Here is a 23,866-nt window from a genome sequence, read left to right on the forward strand (position 1 = left end):
GAGAAAGAACTGACAACAGAGTGTAAGTTTAGAAAATATTGGCTGCAGTCATATTACTTGATATGTGTTCATATTTTTGTAATGTGATGTTTAAGAGTGGGCTGAGACAGGCTGGGTAGAATTTATAAAGTATAGAAACAACTCAATATTCCCTTGAGATCCCAATTACTGTGACCAGTGGTGTACTGCAGGGATCGGTGCTGGGACCTTTGCTGTTTGCAGCGTACATTAATGATTTAGATGTGAATAGAGGAGATATGATCAGTAAATTTGCAGATGACACGAAAATTGGTGGTGTCATAAATAGTGAGGAGGAAAGCCTTAGATTACAGGACGATATAGATGGGCTGGTAAGATGGGAAGAGCAGTGGCAAATGGAATTTAATCCTGACAAGTGTGAGGTGATGCATTTTGGGAAGACTAACAAGGCAAGGGAATATACAATGGATGGTAGGACCCTACGAAGTACAGAAGGTCAGAGGGACCTTGGTGTACTTGTCGATAGATCACTGAAGGCAGCAGCACAGGTAGGTAAGGTGGTTAGGAAGGCATATAGGATACTTGCCTTTATTAGCCGAGGCATAGAATATAAGAGCAGGGAGGTTATGATGAAGCTGTATAAAACGCTAGTTAGGCCACAGCTGGAGTAGTGTACACAGTTCTGGGCACCACACTATAGGAAGGATGTGATTGCACTGGAGAGGGTGCAGAGGAGATTCACCAGGATGTTGCCTGGGTTGGAGCATTTCAGCTATGAAGAGAGACTGGATAGGCTAGGGTTGTCTTCCTTAGAGCAGAGAAGGCTGAGGGGGGGACATGATTGAGTTGTATAAAATTATGAGGGGCATTGATAGATTAGATAGAAACTTTTTCCCTTAGCGGAGGTGTCAATAACCAGGGAGCATAGATTTAAGGTAAGGGGCAGGAGGTTTAGAGGGGATTTGAGGGGAAAAATTTTCACCCAGAGGGTGGTTGGAATCTGGAACGTACTGCCTGAAGAGGTGACAGAGGCAGGAACCCTCAACATTTAAGAAGTATTTAGATGAGCACTTGAAACGTCATAGCATACAAGGCTACGGGCCAAGTGCTGGAAAATGGGATTAGAATAGGTAGGTGCTTGATGGCCGGCACAGACACGATGGGCCGAAGGGCCCGTATCTGTGCTCTATGACTTGACAAGCATCTTTTTGACTGGTAAGGAATTCCTTAATACTGAATGGTGCCTGTTTTTGATTAAAGTGTCATTTGTTAGAGGATTTAAATGCACAGTAAATAATACAGGTGTAAGATTTAAGATCCCAAATCTAAGCACCACTATAATTACCAGGCACTTCAGATTTATTTTATGAATTTATTCTGTCAGTGACTCATCTTGCATTGATTTATTTGAAGAGAAAACACTGCTTTGGGACGAAATTGCCTTTTTAATTTTTGTGTCAACTCGGTGGCTTTGTTGAATTATTTGTTAAATTGTGAGGAAGCGAAGGTACAAAGAATCACCTGTTCAATTTTGTTGGCTGGCTGTTTTTAGCAGGATTACACTGTATGGTTCCTATTTTGGTTACAGGAGAATGTTAAATTTTCTAAGCTGGTGTGCAGTTTGTATAATTACATGTGGGTATGTTAGCACAATACAGTATTTTTATTAGCAATTCATTGTTCTCTCTCTTTGCAGGCCGTATATTTGACCAGCATGTTCTGGATATGATCGAGCTTGGAATAGAAAAGTTTGATGGTTTGAGAGATTTTAAGGTATTACTTTACAAGCAAAATGAGGATTACTCTTTTGAATTCTCTGAAGCAGGATTTGAAGCAATGCAGCAGAAAAACATTTAAACACTCTTTGGCTTTCTATTACTTTTGCAGAACAGCAAATCAGCAGAGGGGTCCAAACCTATGTTGGTTTTTGCAGGAGATTCATTTGAAATCGATAATGATCTTAAAAGACTGAAAAACCTCCTTATTGGTAAGTTTGTCTACATAAATGTGACTGCACTCAAGAAGTAGTTAACTGACTATGAAGGAGTTTAAGATGTCATGAGAATGTGATAAAGCACTGTATAAATACAAGTTCTTACATGGATCTGGTTGTGCGCTTATCAGGCAATATGCACATTTAAAAGATTACTTTTCAGGTTTTGGCACATTAGCAGACGCCTTGTGCTGCTGAGTGCTTGGACGTGGATTCAATATGAGGTTCTCGTTTTGTCATGAGGTGTCAGCGTTGCAGTAAGGAAATGGATAGGTGACCGAGTATTTACATCCTCGCTGGGAAAGAAAATCACAGGATTTTATTTGTGCACTTTTTGGCAGTCTGCTGAGGAATGATGAGAGCGAGTGGTCTGTGTGCCTACCTGAGGAATGATGTGTGGCTTAGAGAAATGACATGGGAAGAGAAGGAGGGAGAGTGGGTGTAAAGCAAGGAAGAGAATGTCTGAGTGTGTTCTGTATCAATTGATGCTGCTAAACACAAGCTAAAGCTGGACATTTTACATTTAAACTGACATTACCCAAACCAGCAATTAAGTAAAGTAGAATTGCTAAGCCCGAGATATACTTTAGCTTCCCGTTGTACTTTTTATTTCAGGTGTTTTTGCTAGATCTAATGAGGTTTAAAATGTCAAAGTTGGGTACTTATTGATTGTATTTAATTGCTTTCCATGCACTTCAAAGACTTCTTTCGAGGACCCACAGTGCCAAACGTTCGTTTAGGTGGCCTGGAAATTGTTTTACATTTCACGGCTTTTGCTGGGAAGATCTTCATGCGGAGCTACAAGTGAGTTGTCTGTAGCATGTTTCCTATTTTTGTTTAAAAAATGATCACTCGGCTTTGGTTCCTGAACAATAAGTCTGTGTTTTAGATTGCTTAATGTGTGTTCTCTTTGGCCTCATTCATATGCCTAAGGACTATCGGAGTCAGCTTTAGATGCTTTAGTGTCGATATTCCCCAACTGGCTTGTCAGTGGGCAATGCATGCGGGTGGAGGAAATTGCACCCCGACTTGAAGGTGCACACGTGGATTTAAATGCAACCCTGTCTGATTTGATGACGCCATTTTTCTGGCAGCTGCACAAATTCTAACTGAGATTACTATGAGAGATCTTGACTCATTTTGTAATTAACTTGAGTCTATTACAGAACTGCTTTTAATACTTGGTTATGTCTAATAAATGTAGATTGCTAATTGATGGTGTTGGTGAAATGTTGATTTTAACTAAGCTGCTGTGCTGGGGCAGAGTACAGGTTGAATTTGACTTGGGAGTCTTTGGTGTGGGAAACTGGGAGGCCAAAATGTTGATACTGGCCAATAGGGCTGAGGAGGTGGGGGGTTGAGGGTGTGGGTGAGGACAACAACAAGCAATAAAAACACTACAAAGTAAACTTAAAATGTTGCAGTTGGTTAGTTGGTTCAAAACCTACTTGGAACAGATGGACAACTGAAGACAGTGCACTGTCTTGTCCTGCCAACAGAAGTACAGCTAACTTCAAGAACTCCTCGTATTATTATGGGATACATAGCAATAAGTTTCTGTTTTTCCTGATGTTCAAATCCTTCCTTTAGCCTTACATTTATAGCTGCAACATCCTGATCTTTATATATGTAACATTTCCACCTGACCATATTCAATTGTGCAACTTTATTTAAATGTAACTTGTCCATAACTACATTGGAATAGAAACATAGAAAATAGGAGCAGGAGTAGGCCATTCTGCCCTTCTTCAAAAATGATCATGGTTGATCGTCTAACTCAGTACCCTGTTCCCACTTGCTCTCCATATCCCTTGATCCCATTGGCATTAAGAAATATATCTATCTCCTTCTTGAATATATTTAATGACTTGGCCTCCACTGCCTTCTGTGGTCGAGAATTCCACAGGTTCACCACTCTCTGAGTAAAGAAATTTCTCCTCATCTCGGTTCTAAATGGCATACCCTGTATCCTGAGACTGTGACCCCTGGTCCTCCTCCCTGCATCTAGCCTGTTACAATTTTATAGGTTTCTATGAGATCCCCTCTCATTCTTCTAAACTCTAGTGAATATAGGCCTAGTCGACCCAATCTCTCCTCATACATCAATCCTGCCATCCCAGGAATCAGCCTAGTAAATCTTCTTTGCACTCCCTCCATGGCAAGAACATCCTTCCTCAGATAAGACCAAAACTGCACACAATACTCCAAATGTGGTCTTAACAAGGCCCTGTATAACTGCAGTAAGACATCCTTGCTGCTGTACTCAAATCCTCTTGCAATGAAGGTCAACATACCATTCGCCTTCCTAACTGCTTGCTGCACCTGCATGCTTGCTTTCAGTGACTGGTGTACAAGCACCTCCCCCTTTCCCAATCTATCACCATTCGGATAATCTGTCTTTCTGTTTTTACAACCAAAGTGGATAACCTCACATTTATCCACGTTATATTGCATCTACCATGCATTTGCCTACTCACCCAACTTGTCCAAATCACATTGGAGCCTCTTTGCGTCCTCCTCACAGCTCACATTCTCCCCCAGCTTTGTGTCGTCTGCAAACTTGGAAATGTTACATTTAGTTCCCTCATCCAAGTCATTATAAATGAAGAGCTTTATTTTGGTTGTGGGGGGGCAAGGTGTGGGATGGGTGGGAGTTGGGTTAACCACCTGATTTTGTGGTGTTTCTTCCTCATTAATTCTGAACAATTTACTTCTTCCAAGATTCAGATGATGCAAATCTGACACCTGCCAGGAGGGAGCATTTCCACCCTGCATTGTATTTACATTTTCTTGTATTAATCTGCTAACTGATTTTACTCCTGATCAAAGACACAGTAAAATCAGTTTGAATTTAATAAGTCTAATGTAAACTTACCGCTAGAGGATACCTGGACAATGACATGTACAAAAGCCCAAAATGTCAGAGTACTTGTAGTTTCCAATTAAACAGCCAGCAGTAGTCCAGGATTAAGGCCTGCTCGGGTCTGCAGATGAGACACGTCCCGAGCCCGACAGAACCCCATCCGACCCCGAGCCCGACCCAGCCAGAGTACTTCCATTTTTTCCCGCACCCAACCCGACCATCAGTTAACCTACCTTCCGTTTTTCACTTTGTTCCTTACCTGCACAAGTTTAAAATAACTGCAAGAAAACCAACTTTAAAGTCCAAAAAGTAAATTAACATTAGAGTCACTTAGCTGAGCTTGTGAGAGAGCGTGTCCGATCTGGCCCGACCTGACCCGAGCCCGAATGCTGGACCCGGAAGTGTGACCTGACCCGAACCCAGCACGTCGTCTGGTCCCATCGGGTTCGGGTCGGGTAGCAGGCCTTTAGTCCAGGAGATACAGGCAGAAAAGCTGGAAGTATTCAACAGGCCAAGCAGCACCTCTACCAAGAGAAACTTTTTCTCTCGCCACACATGCTGCCAAACCTGCTGATTATTTGATTTCAGATTTTGCTTCTGATCTAGACTGAACTAGTTATTCCATGCCCAACTCAGGGATAAATTATCGAACTTTTATTGATTGCGCTTGTTTTTGAGTGGAAGTTTGCAAGATTCGTATCTGAATTAAGCATGCTGGTTCTTTAATACAGGTCTGTACCAAGGTAATGTTTCAGTTGTGATCAATGAATTCTGATCTGGAGAGGTGCAAGTAATCAAAAGGGCACAATATGAAACCTATTTCACTTTATACCAATGAGATATTCGAGTGTTACTAGATGAGAACTCTTTATCCAGTGATCACACAGGTGCTGATACTAGATTGAAATTGACCTATGATGGGATTTATGCAAGGATACACGAGGGAGGTGCAATTCCTCCCAATTCCAAATAATGGCAAAAAAGTCAACCTGAATATAGCACTGGATTTCCTGTTTTGTGTTTGCAGTATGAATTTTGTCCTCAAGTTTGGAAGGTGACAAGGGAGTCTATATAATTGGAACAAATTTCAATATTTGCATTAAAATAGCAGTATGTCATATTGTTTAGTGCTTGCTCCACCTTGCAATTAATGGGGATCTTGACTAATGAGGATCTGCCTTTCTCATAGGGTGCTGCTGAAGAAATCTGGTTGCAGAACACCCAGGATAGAGCTGGAAGAAATGGGGCCTTCTTTTAATTTTGTACTAAGGAGAACGCATTTGGCATCTGACGACCTCTATAAAAAGTCCCTTAAACAGCCAAAGGCTCTTAAGGTGAGATAAATGGAAAAACACTTGAATTAAGTTTCCAGGATAGAGTTTTGGAGCCTGTTTCTGTTTAACGTTCATATAACCTTCATTAAGGAACTTCAGTGTAATCCTGTAAAATTGGACATTTTTGTGATAAAATTAAGCACGCCAAGTTGCTGTTCCATGGGATTCTGCAAGCATTTAAATGAATTGGGCTGCTCTGTCTTGGTGGAAATGTTCTGTGGCACAAGATTTTATTCATATAGATGCTCACGAATTTGGTATATGAAAGGGTAAATGTTTGAGAAACGTTGCAAAAGCTAGGTAACATCTTGAGGCAAGTATTTTTCTTCTAAGTGGGCACCGTAGCCTATTGGTTTATGGTATTGGACTAGCAATCCAGAGGTTAAGAGTTCAAATCCCACTGTGGCATATTAAGAAATCAAATTCAGTAAATCTGGTCACTTGAGGGCTGGTACCAAATGAAATAATTATGGAAACTGTCGGAGTGTCATACAAACACAACAGGTTCACTAAAGTACTGGGAGTGGGACCAGCCAGTCTGGCCTACATGTGACTACCTTCCCACACTCCATGATTGACTCTAGATGCTCTCAGGGCAAACAAGGATGCTCAACAAGTGCTGCCTTGCCAGTGTCACCCACATTCCAAGAATACGTGACAAAACTATTTTTTTTTTGAAAAGGGCTGATTTTGGTGGAGTGGGGATAATGTGTAAGGCAGTGTTGGAGGAGGGAGGGTGCAGGCAGGAGTCTACAGCTGTAGGAAATCGCTGAGGTGAAATGAGGCTATGGAAGAATTTCAAAGTGAGGATGGGGAATCTTTGTCAGTTCACTGGGAATGTGTACTTGGCAGCCACCAGGGGGTGATGGTGACAAGTTTGTGGTGTTGAAGACATTTCTCTGTTACAGCATTGTGAATGAGTTGTAGTTTGTGTTGACTGCCTTGGAGATCATCGGAGATGTTGTCCTCAAAGTGGGTGTATGAAGGAAACTAGTCAATCCTTGTTTGCTCTGAGAGCATCTAGAGTCAATCATGGAGTGTGGGAAGGGAGTCATATGTAGGCCAGACTGGCTGGTCCCACTTCCAGTACTTTAGTGAACCTGTTGTGTTTGTATGACACTCCAATCGTTTCCAGGCGCAGTGGTTAGCACCGCAACCTCACAGCTCCAGGGACCCGGGTTCGATTCTGGGTACTGCCTGTGCGGAGTTTGCAAGTTCTCCCTGTGACGGCGTGGGTTTTCGCCGGGTGCTCTGGTTTCCTCCCACCGCCAAAAACTTGCAGGTGATAGATAAATTGGCCATTGTAAATTGCCCCTAGTGTAGTTGGTAGTAGGGAATATGGGATTACTGTAGGGTTAGTATAAATGGGTGGTTCTTGGTCGGCACAGACTCGGTGGGCCGAAGGGCCTGTTTCAGTGCTGTATCTCTAAATAAATAATAAAAAATTACTACTATCTTTGCTTAACTAGAGTTAAAGCTGTACCTCTTACAGAGATGAGCTAAATTAATACAGGCAGAAAGACTTACATTTATATAGTGCCTTTTTTGGCCACAGGACGTTTCAAAGCACTTTACAGCCAATAATGTTACTTTTGGGATGCAGTTGCTATTGTAATGCAGGAAACGTGGAAGGCAATTTACACGCAGCAAGCTCCCACAAACAGCAAGGTGATAATGACCAGATAATCTGTATCTGTGATGTTGATTGAGGAATAAATGTTGGACAGGACATTGGGGATAGCTCCCCTGCTCTTCATTGAAATAGTGTCATTGGATCTTTGATGTCCACCTGAGAGGTCAGACTAGACCTTGGTTTAAAGATGGCACCTCCGGCAGTGCAGTTCTCCCTCACATCTGCAACTGGAGTGTCAGCTTAGATTTTTGTGCTCAAGTTCGTGGAGTGAGACTCGAACCTGCAACCTTCTGACTCTGGTGCTTCCAACTGAGCCAGAGATAACGCATCAAAGGTTTTTTATAAGCAGATTCGCTGCAGCCAGAGCTTGAACCTATGTGGGATTTTGAGTCCAACACATTAACAACTCGGCTATCACAGCTTAATTGAAAAGTGTAGGTCACAAAATCATTTAAAATTACCTAGAATATACAGCACAGAATCGGCTAAGGTTTCCACTACTGACAACAGTTGTGGTGACACCTAATACCTCTGCATATTCTTGTGCGAGGACAAAATGAGGCTGTGCTGTCAGGCTGCCTTGACTTGCATGTGAAGAATGGTCACTTGTGGTGCAAGAACTGGAGGATGCCACTGCATGTAAATAAATCTCCTTCAGGAGAGGGTGAGAAATCTGTAATATAATAAAGTCCAAAGAGATAATACCTGTTAATTTAAGGTTCTATATCTTTGGGCGGCGCAGTGGTTAGCACTGCAGCCTCACAGGTCCAGGGACCCGGGTTCAATTCTGGGTACTGCCTGTGCGGAGTTTGCAAGTTCTCCCTGTGACCGCGTGGGTTTTCGCCGGGTGCTCCGGTTTCGTCCCACCGCCAAAGACTTGCAGGTGATAGATAAATTGACCATTGTAAATTGCCCCTAGTGTAGGTAGGTGGTAGGGAATTTGGGATTGCTGTAGGGTTAGTATAAATGGGTGGTTCTTGGTCAGCACAGACTCGGTGGGCCGAAGGGCCTGTTTCAGTGCTGTATCTCTAAATAAATAAAAAAATTAAACGATTGCTGCTTGTTTATTTCTGCAAATGTTTAAATTATGGGTAACTTGAAAATACAACTTTGATTTTGTTTATTTCCGACCTAAATGGGAGGATTTGGGATTATTGTGGAAAGAAAACTTTTCTGCAATTAAGTTTTTGACCTCTTGCTTCAGGCAAAGAAGAAGAAGAATATTTCCCAAGATGTGTTTGGAACAAGGTATGGCCGAATCCACATGGAGAAGCAAGACCTTAGCAAACTGCAGACAAGAAAAATGAAAGGACTGAAGAAGAGGAAAGGAGAGAAGGTAGTCATGGATGATGAGGCAGAGAGCAGCCTCAAAAAGACAAAAGTACAATGATGGGACTGCTGTTGAATGCGGACAATCTGGGATACTTTGCCTCTGCTTTCAAGTGATTGACAGCAACTGAATTTCCAGCACCAACAAGCACAGACCAAATAAATGGTCAAATGTAATCCTACAGACTTTTTATACCAGTCAGTGTGTTGATATAAATGGTCTTGTTTTTATCATTATATCATAGATTGATGTTTCCAGTATTTCTGTTGGGAAAGAGCTAAATGTCAGGTCTCCATAGGATGACCTTTCCCTTATGATTTGGAAGCTGTACTGGTTGAGAAATCTGCCCTTGTAGAGTTAGTTGTTAGACTCAAGGGGTTAGCAATTAACCTTGCATTGCTATATTCAAACTACGCTCATGCTTGCTTTGGAGTGGCAGATATTGAATTACTATTGAATAGTGATGCAAAGTATACATTTACCAAAAATCAGTCCCATCTGGAAGAAATGTACAGAGAAGTTCTCAATAGCATAATCACCTCTCATAACTGTTTCTGAAGCAGTAAAATTATTCTTTGGGTTTTGGAAAATAAACTGCTGGTTACTAGCAAACCTCACTCAGTAGTTTCCTTGCTTTCAGTAGCACTTGATGTATTGGTGTCCTCAAGTTAGGAAATTTACTGTTTTCCATCTGATTTTGTCACCAAAATTGCAATACTTTTTATTTCACATTTCCAGCAGCTGCAGTATTTTTCTTTCTGTTCAAAGGAAACCTGTTTGACCTCAAGTAGCCACCACCTTCTGAGCTCTGAAATTAAATGAGGGTCATGCATCCATTCATAATGAGAAAATAAATTTAACGGTAGCAGATACTGAACAAAATGAATGGATATTTTGGCCAAGGGCAATTTGTATTCTGTATAACATTAAATATAATTTTATTGTCTCATAGAACTCACCGTGCAATTGCACATCCCTTTTTAAACCTGTTTCGGAGATCTTCAGTGGGAGGTTGCTTATAGATTCCTAATTACCTGAAGCCACACAAAACACCTGCAGAAGAAATCTAGTGGGTAACTGTTCCAAGAGTGAGGAAAACTTCGACTTTTCTGTTCTACCTTTTAGTTATGAAATGTAACATTTTGCCAATTTTGTAACTGAAAAGTATTTTCTGTTAGTTTGAGATGAATGTGTCCTTTTTTCCTTCCTTGTGAATTGAAGAATTGCTGGAATCTATCATCTGTATGGTCTTACTGTGGCAGCTATGTAGCAATTCATTTTGATACTTTTTTAAATCCATTTTGTGTTTTGTTTAGATACTTCTCCCAAAAGGACCATATAAAACTATTGCCAGCCCATCTTGAGAAATAAATTTGTTTTGAATATGGTACGAGTAGAGCATCATCTTAAAACAGATGTTATGATGTTGATATCCTATGTGTAGTCCAAATCAAAATTTGCTGCAAGCTGGCTTGTGTACCCCCCTATCTGCATAGGAAAGATCGTAAAGCAATTGCTTATTGTGGTCTGGAGAGAATTGCTTTGGATTCACTCCAATTTTCTTTGGGTTTGGCATGTTTTCTCATTGCAATCTCCCAAAGCAGAAAGTTGGTTCATTCTGTAAGGCATAATTGCGATGAGAGGGAATATTGTATACATACAAGGATATTTCTGAGCTTCCAAATTGATATGGAGTCACCGCTAATACGTATTAACATATTTCAAGAAATTATGCAAATTCGTTCAGGCAGTCTCTCTTCAGAGTGGCTTGGAGGGAACTTGGAGGTGGTGGTGTTCCCATGCGTCAACTGCCCTTGTCCTTCTAGGTGGTAGAGATCGCGGGTTTGGAAGGTGCAGTTGAAGGAGGCTTGGTGAGTTTCTGCAGTGCATCTTGTAGATGGTACACACTGCTGCCATTGTGTGCCAGTGGTGGAGGGAGTGAATGTTTAAGGTGATAGATGGGGTGCCAATCAAATGAGCTGCTTTGCCCTGGATGTTGTTGCGCTTCTTGAGTGTTGTTGGAACTACACTCATTCAGGCAAATAGAGAATATTCCATCACACTTCTGACTTGTGCTTTGTAGATGGTGGACAGGCTTTGGGGATTCAGGAGGTGTGTTACTCGCCACAGAATTCCCAGCCTCTTACCTGCTCTTGTAGCCACAGTATTTATGTGACTGCTCCAGTTAAGTTTCTGGTCGGTGGTAACCCTCAGGATGTTGTTGGTGGGGGACTCAGTGATGGTAATGTCTTTGAACGTCAAGGGAAAATTATTAAATTCAGATTCTCTCCTGTTGGAGATAGTCATTGCCTGGCATTTGTGCGGTGCGAATGTTACTTGCCACTTATCAGCCCAACCCTGAACGTTGTCCAGGTCTTGCTACATGCGGGCATAGACTGCTTCAGTATCTGAGGAGTCGTGAATGGTCCTGAACAGTGCAATCATCAGCAAACATCCCCACCTCTGGCCTTATGATGGAGAGGTCATTGATGAAGAAGCTGTGGTTGGGCCTAGGACACTACCTTAAGGAACACCTGCGGCAATGTCCTGGGGCTTAGATGTTTGACCTCCAACAACCACAATCATCGTCCTTTGTGCTCGGTCTGACTCCAACCAGTGGAGAATTTTCCCCCTGATTCCTATTGACTCCAGTTTTGCTAGGGGCTCCTTGATGCTCCACTCCGTCAAATGCTGCCTTAATGTCACGGGCAGCCCAGCTTCTCCAATCACAGGGCGGCACAGTGGCGCAGTGGTTAGCACCGCAGCCTCACAGCTCCAGGGACCCGGGTTCGATTCCAGGTACTGCCTGTGTGGAGTTTGCAAGTTCTCCCTGTGTCTGCGTGGGTTTTCTCCGGGTGCTCCGGTTTCCTCCCACAAGCCAAAAGACTTGCAGGTTGATAGGTAAATTGGCCATTATAAATTGTCACTAGTATAGGTAGGTGGTAGGGAAATATAGGGACAGGTGGGGATGTTTGGTAGGAATATGGGATTAGTGTAGGATTAGTATAAATGGGTGGTTGATGTTCGGCACAGACTCGGTGGGCTGAAGGGCCTGTTTCAGTGCTGTATCTCTAATCTAATCTAATCTATCCATGTAGCTGAAGTTCTTCATCCTCAGAACAATTCTCGTGAATCTTTTGTTATGACCAGGTGAGAACGGTGTCTCGGGGTCTCTTTCCACCTTCACCTGATCTTACTGTAACAGGATTTAATTTTAAACACGCCATGTTTTGAGCTCCCCCTTGGTGAATCCTTGTTCACTGCTTTCCAATTTATAAGGCAAAGAAATGAGCACAAACAGGCTTTCAGGTTTAAAGAAGAAAAGTAAAATTTATTAAAATTTAAACTTAAACTCTAATTCGGTTAACGCCTTCAGATATACACCACGCCCCATGCTAGCATGCACGCAATACGCACATGAATATAGAGATAGAAAAGAGCAGAGGAAAAATAGTAGGGAGGTTTGAGGCAATCTCTGAAGAGAGGTTTTTGTTACTAAGCTCCAAGCTCACTGTAGTCATTGCTTGTAGGTAGATCTTACTTTTCGTTGGGGCCCAGTATTCTTCTTAAACCTTGTTCACTGTCGGAGACTTTTCTCTCTCGGGGTTCATATGTTGTCAATGGTTTCCGAAGCTGGTGAGAGAGATGAGAACAGACAGGAGTGAGGCTGCAGCAAGCCAGCCACAAGAGGTCCTTTCCAGTCCAGGAGCAAAGAGCTTTCTGTGTTCAAACACTGTTTCTTCAATTTAAAACTCCCCTAGTTTGCCAGCAGGTGGTCATGTGACTGACTGGTTTGACCAGGTCTCTTCTGTGTATTGGGGCAGAAACTGGTTCCTTTGTTCCAACACTGTCTGCTGGTATAGAAAAAAATGTCTTTCTATTCAGGGGCTGCCTTTTCTTCCCAGCAACAATTTTAAAATTTAATGTCCACGTGGCAAAATATATGTGCCTCATTCTTGGCAGGTGGGGGCCTACATGACACTTTTTTCTGTACCCTCTCTAAAAGCATCACATCCTTCCTAAAGTGTGGTGCCCAGAATTGGCCCCACAAACAGCAATGTGATAATGCTTTTAATTCACCACCTTGTTTCCACTCTGACCTTTCTCTCAGCCTGCTGTAGTGCTCCAATGAAGTTCAATGTAAGCTTGAGGAAAAGCACTTCATCTTTCAGCTGGGAACTTTACAGCCTTCTAGACTCAAAATTGTGCTGAACAATTCTAGATTGTAACCTCTGCACCTATTCTGTTTCATTTTTCTTTTCTGGTTTGGTCTTTCTTTTATATCTCTCATATCCTTTGCTTTCAGGCAGCAGCTATCCTGCCATTCATACCTCCTTTAGAGACATTTTTGATTACTTGTCCCATTACTACTTTCTTTGGCTTTTTGACATTTAATCTCACCTGCCTGCTGCCCTATCACAGACCTTTGCCTTTGTGCTTCTTCCCCCCTCCCCCCTTTCAGTTGCTCGAATCCCATTACATTTCTAACTTTTCCCAATTCAGATGAAAGGTCACAGCCAACTCTCTTACTGTTGCCACAGCTGTTGTCAGACCTGCTGAGTACTTCAAGCAGTTTCTGTTTTTATTTCAGATTTCCACCATCCACAGTATTTTGCCTTTGCTTTTAGTAATTTTGGTTGAGGGATAAGTATCTGCCAGGATACCAGAGAACTCCCCTGCTCCTCTTCAAGTCTGAGAGGGTAGACGGGGCCTCGATGTGTCCTTGGCGAGAGCAGTGAATTCAGGAATATGATCAGACCCATTGATCATGGGTTCTATTGCAGATGATATGGGAAGTAGAGTCTGGGTTATGAAAGTGTGTAACCAAAATGTGAAATATCTATTTGGGTGAACTGTCCTGCAGGCATTGATTGACTCTTATCTCCCCCACTACTCCCAGACAAAGTCTTGGATTTTACATAAGCAATAACTTGACTGTGGAAGGAAATGGTTAAATAGAAGACCTCTATATCCCACAGCATCTTTTGTGGTTGGGTCATGTGGTTTCACAATAATAAGACATTTCTCCAACTTACAATCCTGAAATGCTGTGTAAACAATGTTATAAATTAGTAACAAAAACAGGAAATGCTGGAAATACTCAGCAGGACAGGCAGCATCTGCAGAGAGAGAAAAACAAGGTTAATGTTTTAGGTTATGCAGTTCTAATGAAAGGTCATGACCTGAAACGTCTTATTAAACTCGGCTGAATCTTACTTCAGTCCTGAGAACGCCACAATGACAATGAGGTAAATAGTAAACAGATGGTGAAAAACAAACAACATTGCCTTCGGGTATGAAACTTTTGGAAACTGTGTTAGACACACACGGGAAGCTTGTACAGTGTATACACGCACTCATCTCTCCAAAATAACCATCCAATCAAGAAAAAAATTAAAATCAAAAGTGCTGGAAATACTCAGCAGGGATGGCAGCATCTGTGGGGAGAGAGAAGCAGAGTTTATGTTTCAGGTCTATGACCTGTCATCAGAGCTACTGCTGTTGAGGCTGCCAAAAGTAACTAGCCTAGTCTAATTTCAACTCCTGTGAACAATGCTCATCATTCACATGCCAGGAAACCATCTGCAAAGCAACAACAGCCATCTCACAAACAGAGCTGTAATTTGTCCAACGAATATTTTCACTGGAGTAATGCTGTGACAGAGTGTCCTGCTACTGGTAAACAGTGTAAAGCTTGTGGAAAACCCAACCACTTTGCTCGTGTTTGTCGCTCATCAGCAAAATCAACTATTAAGACCAATACCAACAGAAGAGTGTCACATATGCAAATCACAGCAAAAAGGCAAGAGAATGTAGCCAATGTAGAGGCAGATGACCCTGAACATACTTTTGTCCTCTCTCTCAGACACAGTAAATAGCCACTTGTGACAGTAACCATTGGCTGCTTGGATGCAGATACTCTCATAGACACAGGAGAATCTGTCAGCGTCATGGGTGACAAAATGTTCAACAAACTTCAGGATTGCCCCATTCTCTGCAAACCAGTGAATATGAAAATTTTCCCCTACAACAGTGACAAACTGCTGAAAATTTGTGGGACTTTTGAATGCTAATCTCATTTGAAGACACTAGAATGAATGCTGTATTCTATGTCATATCTGGAGAATGTGACACGCTTCTCAGTTTCCACACAGCAACAGATCTGCACATGATTGCAGTCACATACGCGATTCCTATGCATAATAAAAATATTTCTTTTTATTCTTTCACGGGATATGGGTGTCGCTGGCTAGGCCAGCATTTATTGCCCATCCCTAATTGCCCTTGAGAAGATGGTGGTGAGCCACTGCAGTCCATGTGGTGTAGGTACACCCACAGTGCTATGAGGAAGGGAGTTCCAGGATTTTGACCCAGCGACAGTGAAGGGACGGCGATATACTTCCAAGTTAGGATGGTGTGCAGCTTGGAGGGAAACTTGCAGGTGGTGGTGTTCCCATGCATCTGCTGCCCTTGTCCTTCTAGGTGGTAGAGGTCGCGGGTTTGGAAGGTGCTGTCGAAGGAGCGTTGGCGAGTTGCTGCAGTGCATCTTGGAGATGGTACACACTGCTGCCATTGTGTACTTGTGGTGGATGGGGTGCCAATCAAGTGGGCTGCTTTATCCTTGATGGTGTTGAGCTTCCTGAGTGTTGTTGGGGCTGCACTGATCCAGGCAAGCGGAGAGTATTCCATCACACTCCTGACTTATGCCTTGTAAATGGCGGACAGGCTTTGAGGAGTCAGGAGGTGAGTTACCCGCTGCAGGATTCCCAACCTCTGACCTGCTCTTGTATATGGCTGGTCCAGTTCAGTTTCTGGTCAATTGTAACCCCCAGGTTGGTGATAGAAGGGGATTCAGTGATGGTAATGCAATTGAATGTCAAGAGGAGATGGTTAGATTCTCTCTTGTTTCGTTTCAATTTTACTGCTGGACCCCACCAGTCAGATCACTGTCCTGCAATGTTCCCTCTAATTCTTTTGTAGAGTGCACAGCCCCTTTAAATTTTTTTGCATGACCCTGCACGCATGGTAACTTAAAGGGGTCAGGTGGTGCACGCCCTGCATGGGGACCTTTAAGTTGCTGCGTGGCTGCACAGCTTAGTGCAAACATTGCTGTCTTGTCAGCCTCCTCGACACAAGCAGTGTTCTGCTTTTCCTCAACACAAAATGCAGCAGAAAATGCCCAATTTCAATTTTAAACACCTACCCAAGTGCAAATGGCACTTTTAAAATTGGAACTGCACATCACTGTTCCTGCCCACGAAATCCCATTCTCTGTAGCACAAATTGTACCTGGGAGTGCATCAGCTGCATTTAAGTGAAGGGATGTCAGAAAACTAGGTGCAGTTCCCTCTGCACCAGACATGTTAAAATATGCTGGGCCAAAATGCACTCATGCTGCTGATCTGCTGTGAGCTGAATTTTAGGTCCAATATTGCTGTGCTAAGGAGCAATGCACCTTCTTTCAATTAGTTTGGAGATCTTTGAGAGGCAGGCTATGGTCCTTTACCTCCCTCTCTTAGTAACAATTTAAATAGACGATTCCCTCATCACTGACTCCCCAACCACTGGAAAAAATGCATCCCCATTCACCTTATCAAAACCCTTCCAAATTTAAGAAAATCTCTAATACATCTCTTTGCCTTCTCTGCACCTTTGGAAACAGTCACACTCTCTCAATCTCTGTGTTACTATAGTTCTCCATTCCTGCTATCATGTTGGTGAATGTTAAATTGTAGGCTGTTGATGGTTTTAATGACCTCTTGTCACTGAGTCTACAATAGGAGTTCTTCACTGTGACCTAACTATTGCTTGTAAAAATCAATCTTTTTCACTCTATGCTCTTATTTATAAAATTCGAAATACCTTCGACATTATCTACTGGCAATCACACTTTTAGGGAATCATATACTTAAAGGTCTAGGTTTCTTGTGTTCATGCACATCCTTCAGCATCTTTCCATTGAGTGTGTATTCGAATTCCTTGATTTTCCTCCCAAATTTAGCAATATTAAATTGTATTTGCCACTTGCCTGCCCACTCCATGAAGAACAGCAACTTGAATTTATATAATAAAAGCAAAATACTGCAGATGCTGGAAATCTGAAATAAAAACAAGAAATGCTGGAACCACTCAGCAGGTCATGCAGCATCTGTGAAAAGAGAAGCAGAGTTAATGTTTCGGGTCAGTGACCCTTCTTCGGAACTGACAAATATTAGAAAAGTCACAGGTTATAAGCAAGTGAGGTGGGGGTGGGGCAAGAGATAACAAAGGAGGTCTAGATTGGACCAGGCCACATAGCTGACCAAAAGGTCATGGAGCAAAGGCAAACAATATGTTAATGGTGTGTTGAAAGACAAAGCATTAGTACAGATTAGATGTTAATACACTGAATATTGAACAGCAGCAAGTGCAAACCTGAAAAAAAAACAGTGGGTAAGCAAACTGAACAAACTAAGATGAAATGAAATAAATGCAAAAAAAGATTGTAAAAAAGAATGTAAAAACAAGGAAGAAAAAAATAACTAAAAATGAAAGTAAAATGGGGGGCTGTCATGCTCTGAAATTATTGAACTCAATGTTCAGTCCGGCAGGCTGTAGTGTGCCTAATCGGTAGATGAGATGCTGTTCCTCGAGCTTGCGTTGATGTTCACTGGAACACTGCAGCAATCCCAGGACAGCGATGTGAGCATGAGAGCAGGGGGGAGTGTTGAAATGGCAAGGAACCGGAAGCTCAGGGTCCTGCTTATGGACTGAGCGGAGATGTTCCACAAAGCGGTCACCCAGTCTGCGCTTGGTCTCCCCAATGTAGAGGAGACCACATTGTGAGCAGCGAATACAGTATACTACATTGAAAGAAGTACAAGTAAATCGCTGCTTCACCTGAAAGGAGTGTTTGGGTCTGGGATAGTGAGGAGAGAGGAGGTAAATGGGCAGGTATTATACCTCCTGCAATTGCAGGGGAAGGTGCCATGGGACGGGGACGAGGTGGTGGGGGTAATGGAGGAGTGGACCAGGGTGTCGCGGAGGGAACGATCCCTTCGGAATGCTGACAGAGGAAGGGAGGGGAAGATGCGACTGGTAGTGGCATCACGTTGGAGGTGGCGGAAATGGCGGAGGATGATCCTTTGGATATGGAGGCTGATGGGGTGAAAAGTGAGGACAAGGGGAACCCTGTCACGGTTCTGGGAGGGAGGGGAAGGGGTGAGGGTAGAGGTGCGGGGAATGGGCCGGACACGGTTGAGAGCCCTGTCAACCACAGTGGGGGGAAATCCTTGGTTGAGGAAAAAGGAGGTCATATCGGAAGCACCGTCATGGAAGGTAGCATCATCAGAGCAGATGCGTCGGAGACGGAGAAACTGGGAGAATGGAATGGAGTCCTTACAGGAGGTAGGGTGTGAAGAAGTGTAGTCGAGGTAGCTGTGGGAGTCGGTGGGCTTATAATGGATATTAGTAGACAACCTATCCCCAGAGATGGAGACAGAGAAGTCGAGGAAGGGAAGGGAAGTGTCAGAGATGGACCATGTAAAGGTGAGAGAAGGGTGGAAATTGGAAGCAAAGTTGATAAAGTTTTCCAGTTCGGGGCGGGAGCAGGAAACGGCACTGATACAGTCATCAATGTACTGGAAAAAGAGTTGGGGGAGGGGGCCCGAGTAGGACTGGAACAAAGAATGCTCGACATATCCCACAAAAGGACAGGCATAACTAGGACCCATGCGGGTACCCATAGCGACACCTTTTACTTGAAGGAAGTGCGTGGAGTTGAAGGAGAAGTTGTTCAATGTGAGAACAAGTTCAGCCAGGCGGAGGAGGGTGGTGGTGGATTGGGACTGGTTGGGCCTCTGTTCCAGGAAGAAGCGGAGAGCCCTCAAACCATCCTGGTGGGGGATGGAGGTGTAGAGCGATTGGACGTCCATAGTGAAGAGGAGGCGGTTGGGACCAGGAAACTGGAAAATGTCAAAATGACGTAGGGCGTCAGAAGAGTCACGGATGTAGGTGGGAAGAGACTGGACCAGCGGAGAAAAGATAGAGTCTAGATAGGAAGAAATAAGTTCAGTGGGGCAGGAGCAGGCTGACACAATGGGTCTGCCGGGACAGTCCCGTTTGTGTATTTTGGGAAGGAGGTAGAAGCGGGCTGTCTGGGGTTGTGGGACTATGAGGTTGGAAGCCGTAGAGGGAAGATCTCCAGAGGAGATGAGGTCAGTGACAGTCCTTTGGACGGTGGCTTGATGTTCGGTGGTGGGGTCATGGTCCAGAGGGAGGTAGGAAGAAGTGTCCGTGAGTTGGCGTTGAGCTTCTGCAAGGTAGAAGTCGGTACGCCATACGACAACAGCACCACCCATGTCTGCAGGTTTGATGAACATGTCGGGGTTAGACCTGAGAGAACGGAGTGCCTCAAGTTCAGAGGGGGACAGGTTAGAGTGAGTGAGGGGGGCAGAGAAATTGAGATGACCAATGTCTCGCCGACAGTTTTCAATGAAGAGATCAAGAGCGGGTAAGAGGCCAGGGGGAGGGGTCCAGGTAGAGGGAGAATGCTGGAGGCGGGTGAATGGGTCTGCTGGTCGGGGGGAGGACTCCTGGTCAAAGAAGTGAGCCCGGAGGTGGAGGCGACGGAAGAAGAGCTCAACGTCATGCCGAGCGCGAACTTCATTGAGGTGGGGGCGTAAGGGGATAAAACTGAGACCTTTGCTGAGTACAGAACGCTCAGCATCAGAGAGGGGGAGGTCAGAGGGTATAGTGAATACACGGCAAGGGGTCAGATCAGAAGAGGTGGGGTCAGAGGGAAGTGAAGCGGAAGGAGAATCTGGAGGGGCATTAGTCCCCATCAGCTGCTGGAGCTTGCGTTCCTTAACACCTGAAAGGAAGATAAAAGTTTTTTGTTAATGCGTCGGATGAGACGAAAGATGAAATGAAACTGTGGAGTAGAACAGCTTTGAGATAAGGTGAGGCGGTGCTGCTGGAGAGAGAGGTCCAGTGTGTGCATGTGGCGGCGCATAGCACTGAGTGTGGATCTCAGGATGCGGTGAGAGTAGCAGTCCAAGGAACGTTGTATTTCTAGGAGATACCTGTGATCCTGGGTGGTTTCAAAGCATGATGGGTGAAACGGCAATTGGAATCCACGTGGAATAAGTCGGAGCCGGAGACAGTCACTGAGGAAGGAGATGTGGCTGTGAAAACGAGTTTTGGTAGATACCTTATCAAACACCAGGAGGGAAATAGAAAGCAATGAAGGTGAACAAGGTAAAAGAGACAAACGAAAATCCCGTCGGAGAGAAGAGCAGAACTTCTTCTTTATATGTTGCCTGTAATGTAGAATAAGTTCCAACTTGTTTCACAGATAGTGATTATTAATAAACACAAAGCCAGGAACAAAGATTAGGAAATATGACAGGGCTGTTGAGATTTTTAAGAAAATGTTTAAAAATGAAAAGAGAGGTGGACAGACAAAGCGCTCTCGGGTCAGTTCCAAAGAGCAAGATTGATGTGCCTGAATGCTCTCTGACCAATGGTGGAGCAATGGGAATGGGTGACTGGATAGAAGGTCAGAATTATGAGGTGTAGATGGAGTAGTTTGGAGTCAAGGCTGTAGATAGTGTTATGATCCCATTAGGAACTGCTAATGTTTAAAAAGAGAAAATCAAATTCCCAGCTATTACTGAAAGAATTATGCCACAAGATTTCATGATTTAAACAAAAAACTTTACTGTACAAGAGTTAAACTAAGCAAAACACTACTAACTTAACATTACAATTTGAAATCACTTATACATTAAACTTAAAATCTTAAAACATGAAGATGTATACTTTAAACTCTAAATCTCAATAGTACACCCTCATTTGACTTTTATTAACATCCTCATTTGACTTTTATTTTCACCCTAAGAGTTCCCCTATACATTACAGGATCTTGGCAGTTTGTTCACTTCTCCTGGGACCAATCCAAAGTGTACCACAGCTCTTAGGAATTCACTTCAATTTTCCTTAACTTCTCAGCTGTCTTCCAAGGTATGAGATCTCCTAGGGATTCTCCCACTAGCATCCACCTAGGCAATTCTCCAACTTTCTTTCAACACCTCACAAATCTGAATTTTCAGCTTGAGCATGGACCTTACTCAAAACAGTAACACCCCTGGTTCCTGATGGCCACTTTGCTCCTGAGTCCATCATTTTCCAAAGCCAACTGCTTTCCAAATGCCAACTGAATGTGTCAGCAAACACAGAGATAAATAAACACCTGACCCACACAAACCCCCTGTGTCATCTATCCCCAAAGCAATGTGGTACATGTGGGATGTCCCAGATAGAAATTTAAACTAATTACCTCCAACTCCAAAACATCTCTTTGTTTTCTGATACCCACATGAATAATTGATATTACTAACCGTGACAGAGCAACCCCTTCCAGACTTTCCGACTTCAACTCCCAACTAAACAAGTCTACCTACTGTTTTATGGCTCTCACCTCTCTAACTCGGTCACTGCAAACACTCATGGAGAGATCTTTGACCTTTAACTCTTGGATGGTCTGTTAATTTTGAAATTCTTACAGCTACACATTTAGTTCCCCAAAACGAAAAGTGACCTCTAAAATATTAGGATAGGGTGCTGGATAAGTGAGACTTAATACTTTAAATGAAACTTTGGACAAGTTGGAACTTATGAAAAGAGAAGAATGGAAGGCCAGAGCCATTGGAGTAATTGAGTCTGGAAGTGATAAAAGAATGTTGAAGGGTTTCAGGTTGAAGAGAGGGACAAGTAAGCAACCTTGGTGATGCATACGATGTAGGACTCAAAGCTCAGCTCTTGATCAAATATAATGCCAAGATTTATTAACTGTCTGGTTCAAGGAGAGTGGCAAAATCAACATCAAGGAAATGGAGTCTGCAGCAGAGATCCAAAGGAAATAGCTTTCATCTTCCCTGAATTGAGCAGAAGAAAGCAGTGGGCAATCCAGGATTTGAAGTCAGTCGAGCAATCTAACAGTGTAGAGGTGTCAAGGGAAGTGGTGAAGAGTTAGAATTGGATATCTTCAGAGTCCACATGGAAGCAACTAATGGATGATGTTGTCAAGTAACAGTTTGTAGATCAGAAAGAAAAGCAGGTCAAAGCTAGATCATTTGGGTCTCTGGAGGTGACATTGTAGAGTGAAAAGAAGCCATTGATGGAGATTTGGTGGCTGTGTTTAAATAGGTGAGAAGAAAACTATGCACGGTTTGTCCCACAGGTGAATGGCAAAGCAACTACATGTTAAATACTCCAGTAAGGTTTCCACCACTGCCAAAACACTGAAACAGCCCTTAATCAAAGTCACAAATAACTTGAAAGATCACAGACCTGAAATGTTAACTCTGCTTCTCTCTCCGCAGATGCTGCCAGGCCTGCTGAGTATTTCCAGCACTTCCTGTTTTTATCACAAATAACATCCTATGTGATTGTGGCCATGGTAAACTATTCCTCCTCAACCTGTCTGCAATCTTTGATACGGCTGACCACAACACCTCCAAAACCAACACCCCTCCCTTCGTCATCCAGCAGGTGGGAATACCCTCGCCTGGTTTCATTCCTATCTATCCAGTTGTAGCTAGAGAATCACCTGCAATGGCTTCTCTTCCCACTCCTGCACCATGACCTCTGGCATTCCTCAAGGACCTCTCCTTTTCCCTCCTCTATTTCGCTACATGCTGCCCCTCAGCAACATCATCCAATTCCATTAGATTCCACACGTATGCTAATGACACCCAGCTCTACTTCACCATCACCTCTCTCAACCCCTCCACAGCCTCTGAATTTTCACACTGCTTGCCCAAAACCTGGTACTGGATGAGCAAAAATTTCCTTCAACTGAATATGGAGAAGACCAAAGCTATTTACTGTGATCCCCATCAAAAGCTCCATTCCCTATGACCAGCTCTGTTCTTCCCCCTCGTCACTATCTGAGGCTGAAGCAGACAATTCACAACTTTGGAGTCCTCTGACTATGAGCTGAGCTTCTGACCCAATATCCATTCCATCACCAAGACCGCCTACTTCTATCTCCGTAACATCGTCCATCTGCGCCTCTGCCTCAGTTCATCCATGTCTTTGTTACCTCTACACCTGGTTATTCCAATTCACTCCTGGCTGGCCTCTTAACTTGCACCCTCCAAAACGTTAGCTCATCCAAATCTCTGCTGCTCATGTCCTAACTTGCACCAAGTCTCATTCACCCATCACCCTTGTGTTTGCTGACCTACATTGGCTCCCGGTCTGCAATGGCTTAAAATTGCCTTTAAAATTCTATCTTTGTTTTGAAGTTCCTCGATGCTCTCACCCCTCCCTGTAATCTCATCCAGGTGCTGCAGACCTCTGAGATCTTTGCGCATCTCCAATTCTGACCTCTCACCCATCCCCGATTTTCATTGCTCCACCATTGGTGTCTGTGCCTTCAACTTCCAGGGCCTAAACTCTGGAATTCTCTCTGAAAACCTCTCTGCTTCTCTACCTCTCTCTCCTCCTTTAAATCTACCTTTTTGACAAAGCTTTCAGTCAGATGTTTTAATATCTCCTTTTGTGGCTTGGTGTGAAATTTTGTTTGATAATGCTCCTGTGAAACACCTTGGGACATTTAACTACTTTAAAGGTGCCATATAAATGCAAGTTGTTGTTATTGATTAACAATTTTAAGTGTCAATGTTACATTCAGGAGGACAAAGAGAGATAAAGCACCATAATCACAGTTACAGAGGCTGCCATTCAA

At 43.3% G+C, this 23,866-nt stretch overlaps 1 protein-coding gene across 2 annotated transcripts in view; it reads left to right on the plus strand.

Annotated features, from left to right (window-relative positions):
• Positions 1–9,749, plus strand: part of rpf2 (ribosome production factor 2 homolog) — a 41,980-nt gene extending 32,231 nt beyond the window's left edge. For both annotated transcript variants that reach the window (XM_068027330.1, XM_068027331.1), the window contains 5 exons: positions 1,676–1,752; positions 1,867–1,966; positions 2,674–2,776; positions 6,025–6,169; positions 9,007–9,749. In XM_068027330.1, coding sequence (XP_067883431.1) covers positions 1,676–1,752; positions 1,867–1,966; positions 2,674–2,776; positions 6,025–6,169; positions 9,007–9,192 — 611 coding nt within the window. In that variant the 3' untranslated portion in view covers positions 9,193–9,749. The remainder of the gene's footprint in view (positions 1–1,675; positions 1,753–1,866; positions 1,967–2,673; positions 2,777–6,024; positions 6,170–9,006) is intronic.
• The last annotated feature ends 14,117 nt before the right edge of the window (positions 9,750–23,866 follow it).

Source organism: Heterodontus francisci, chromosome 3, assembly GCF_036365525.1.
Source record: "Heterodontus francisci isolate sHetFra1 chromosome 3, sHetFra1.hap1, whole genome shotgun sequence".
Taxonomy (NCBI): Eukaryota; Metazoa; Chordata; class Chondrichthyes; order Heterodontiformes; family Heterodontidae; genus Heterodontus; species Heterodontus francisci.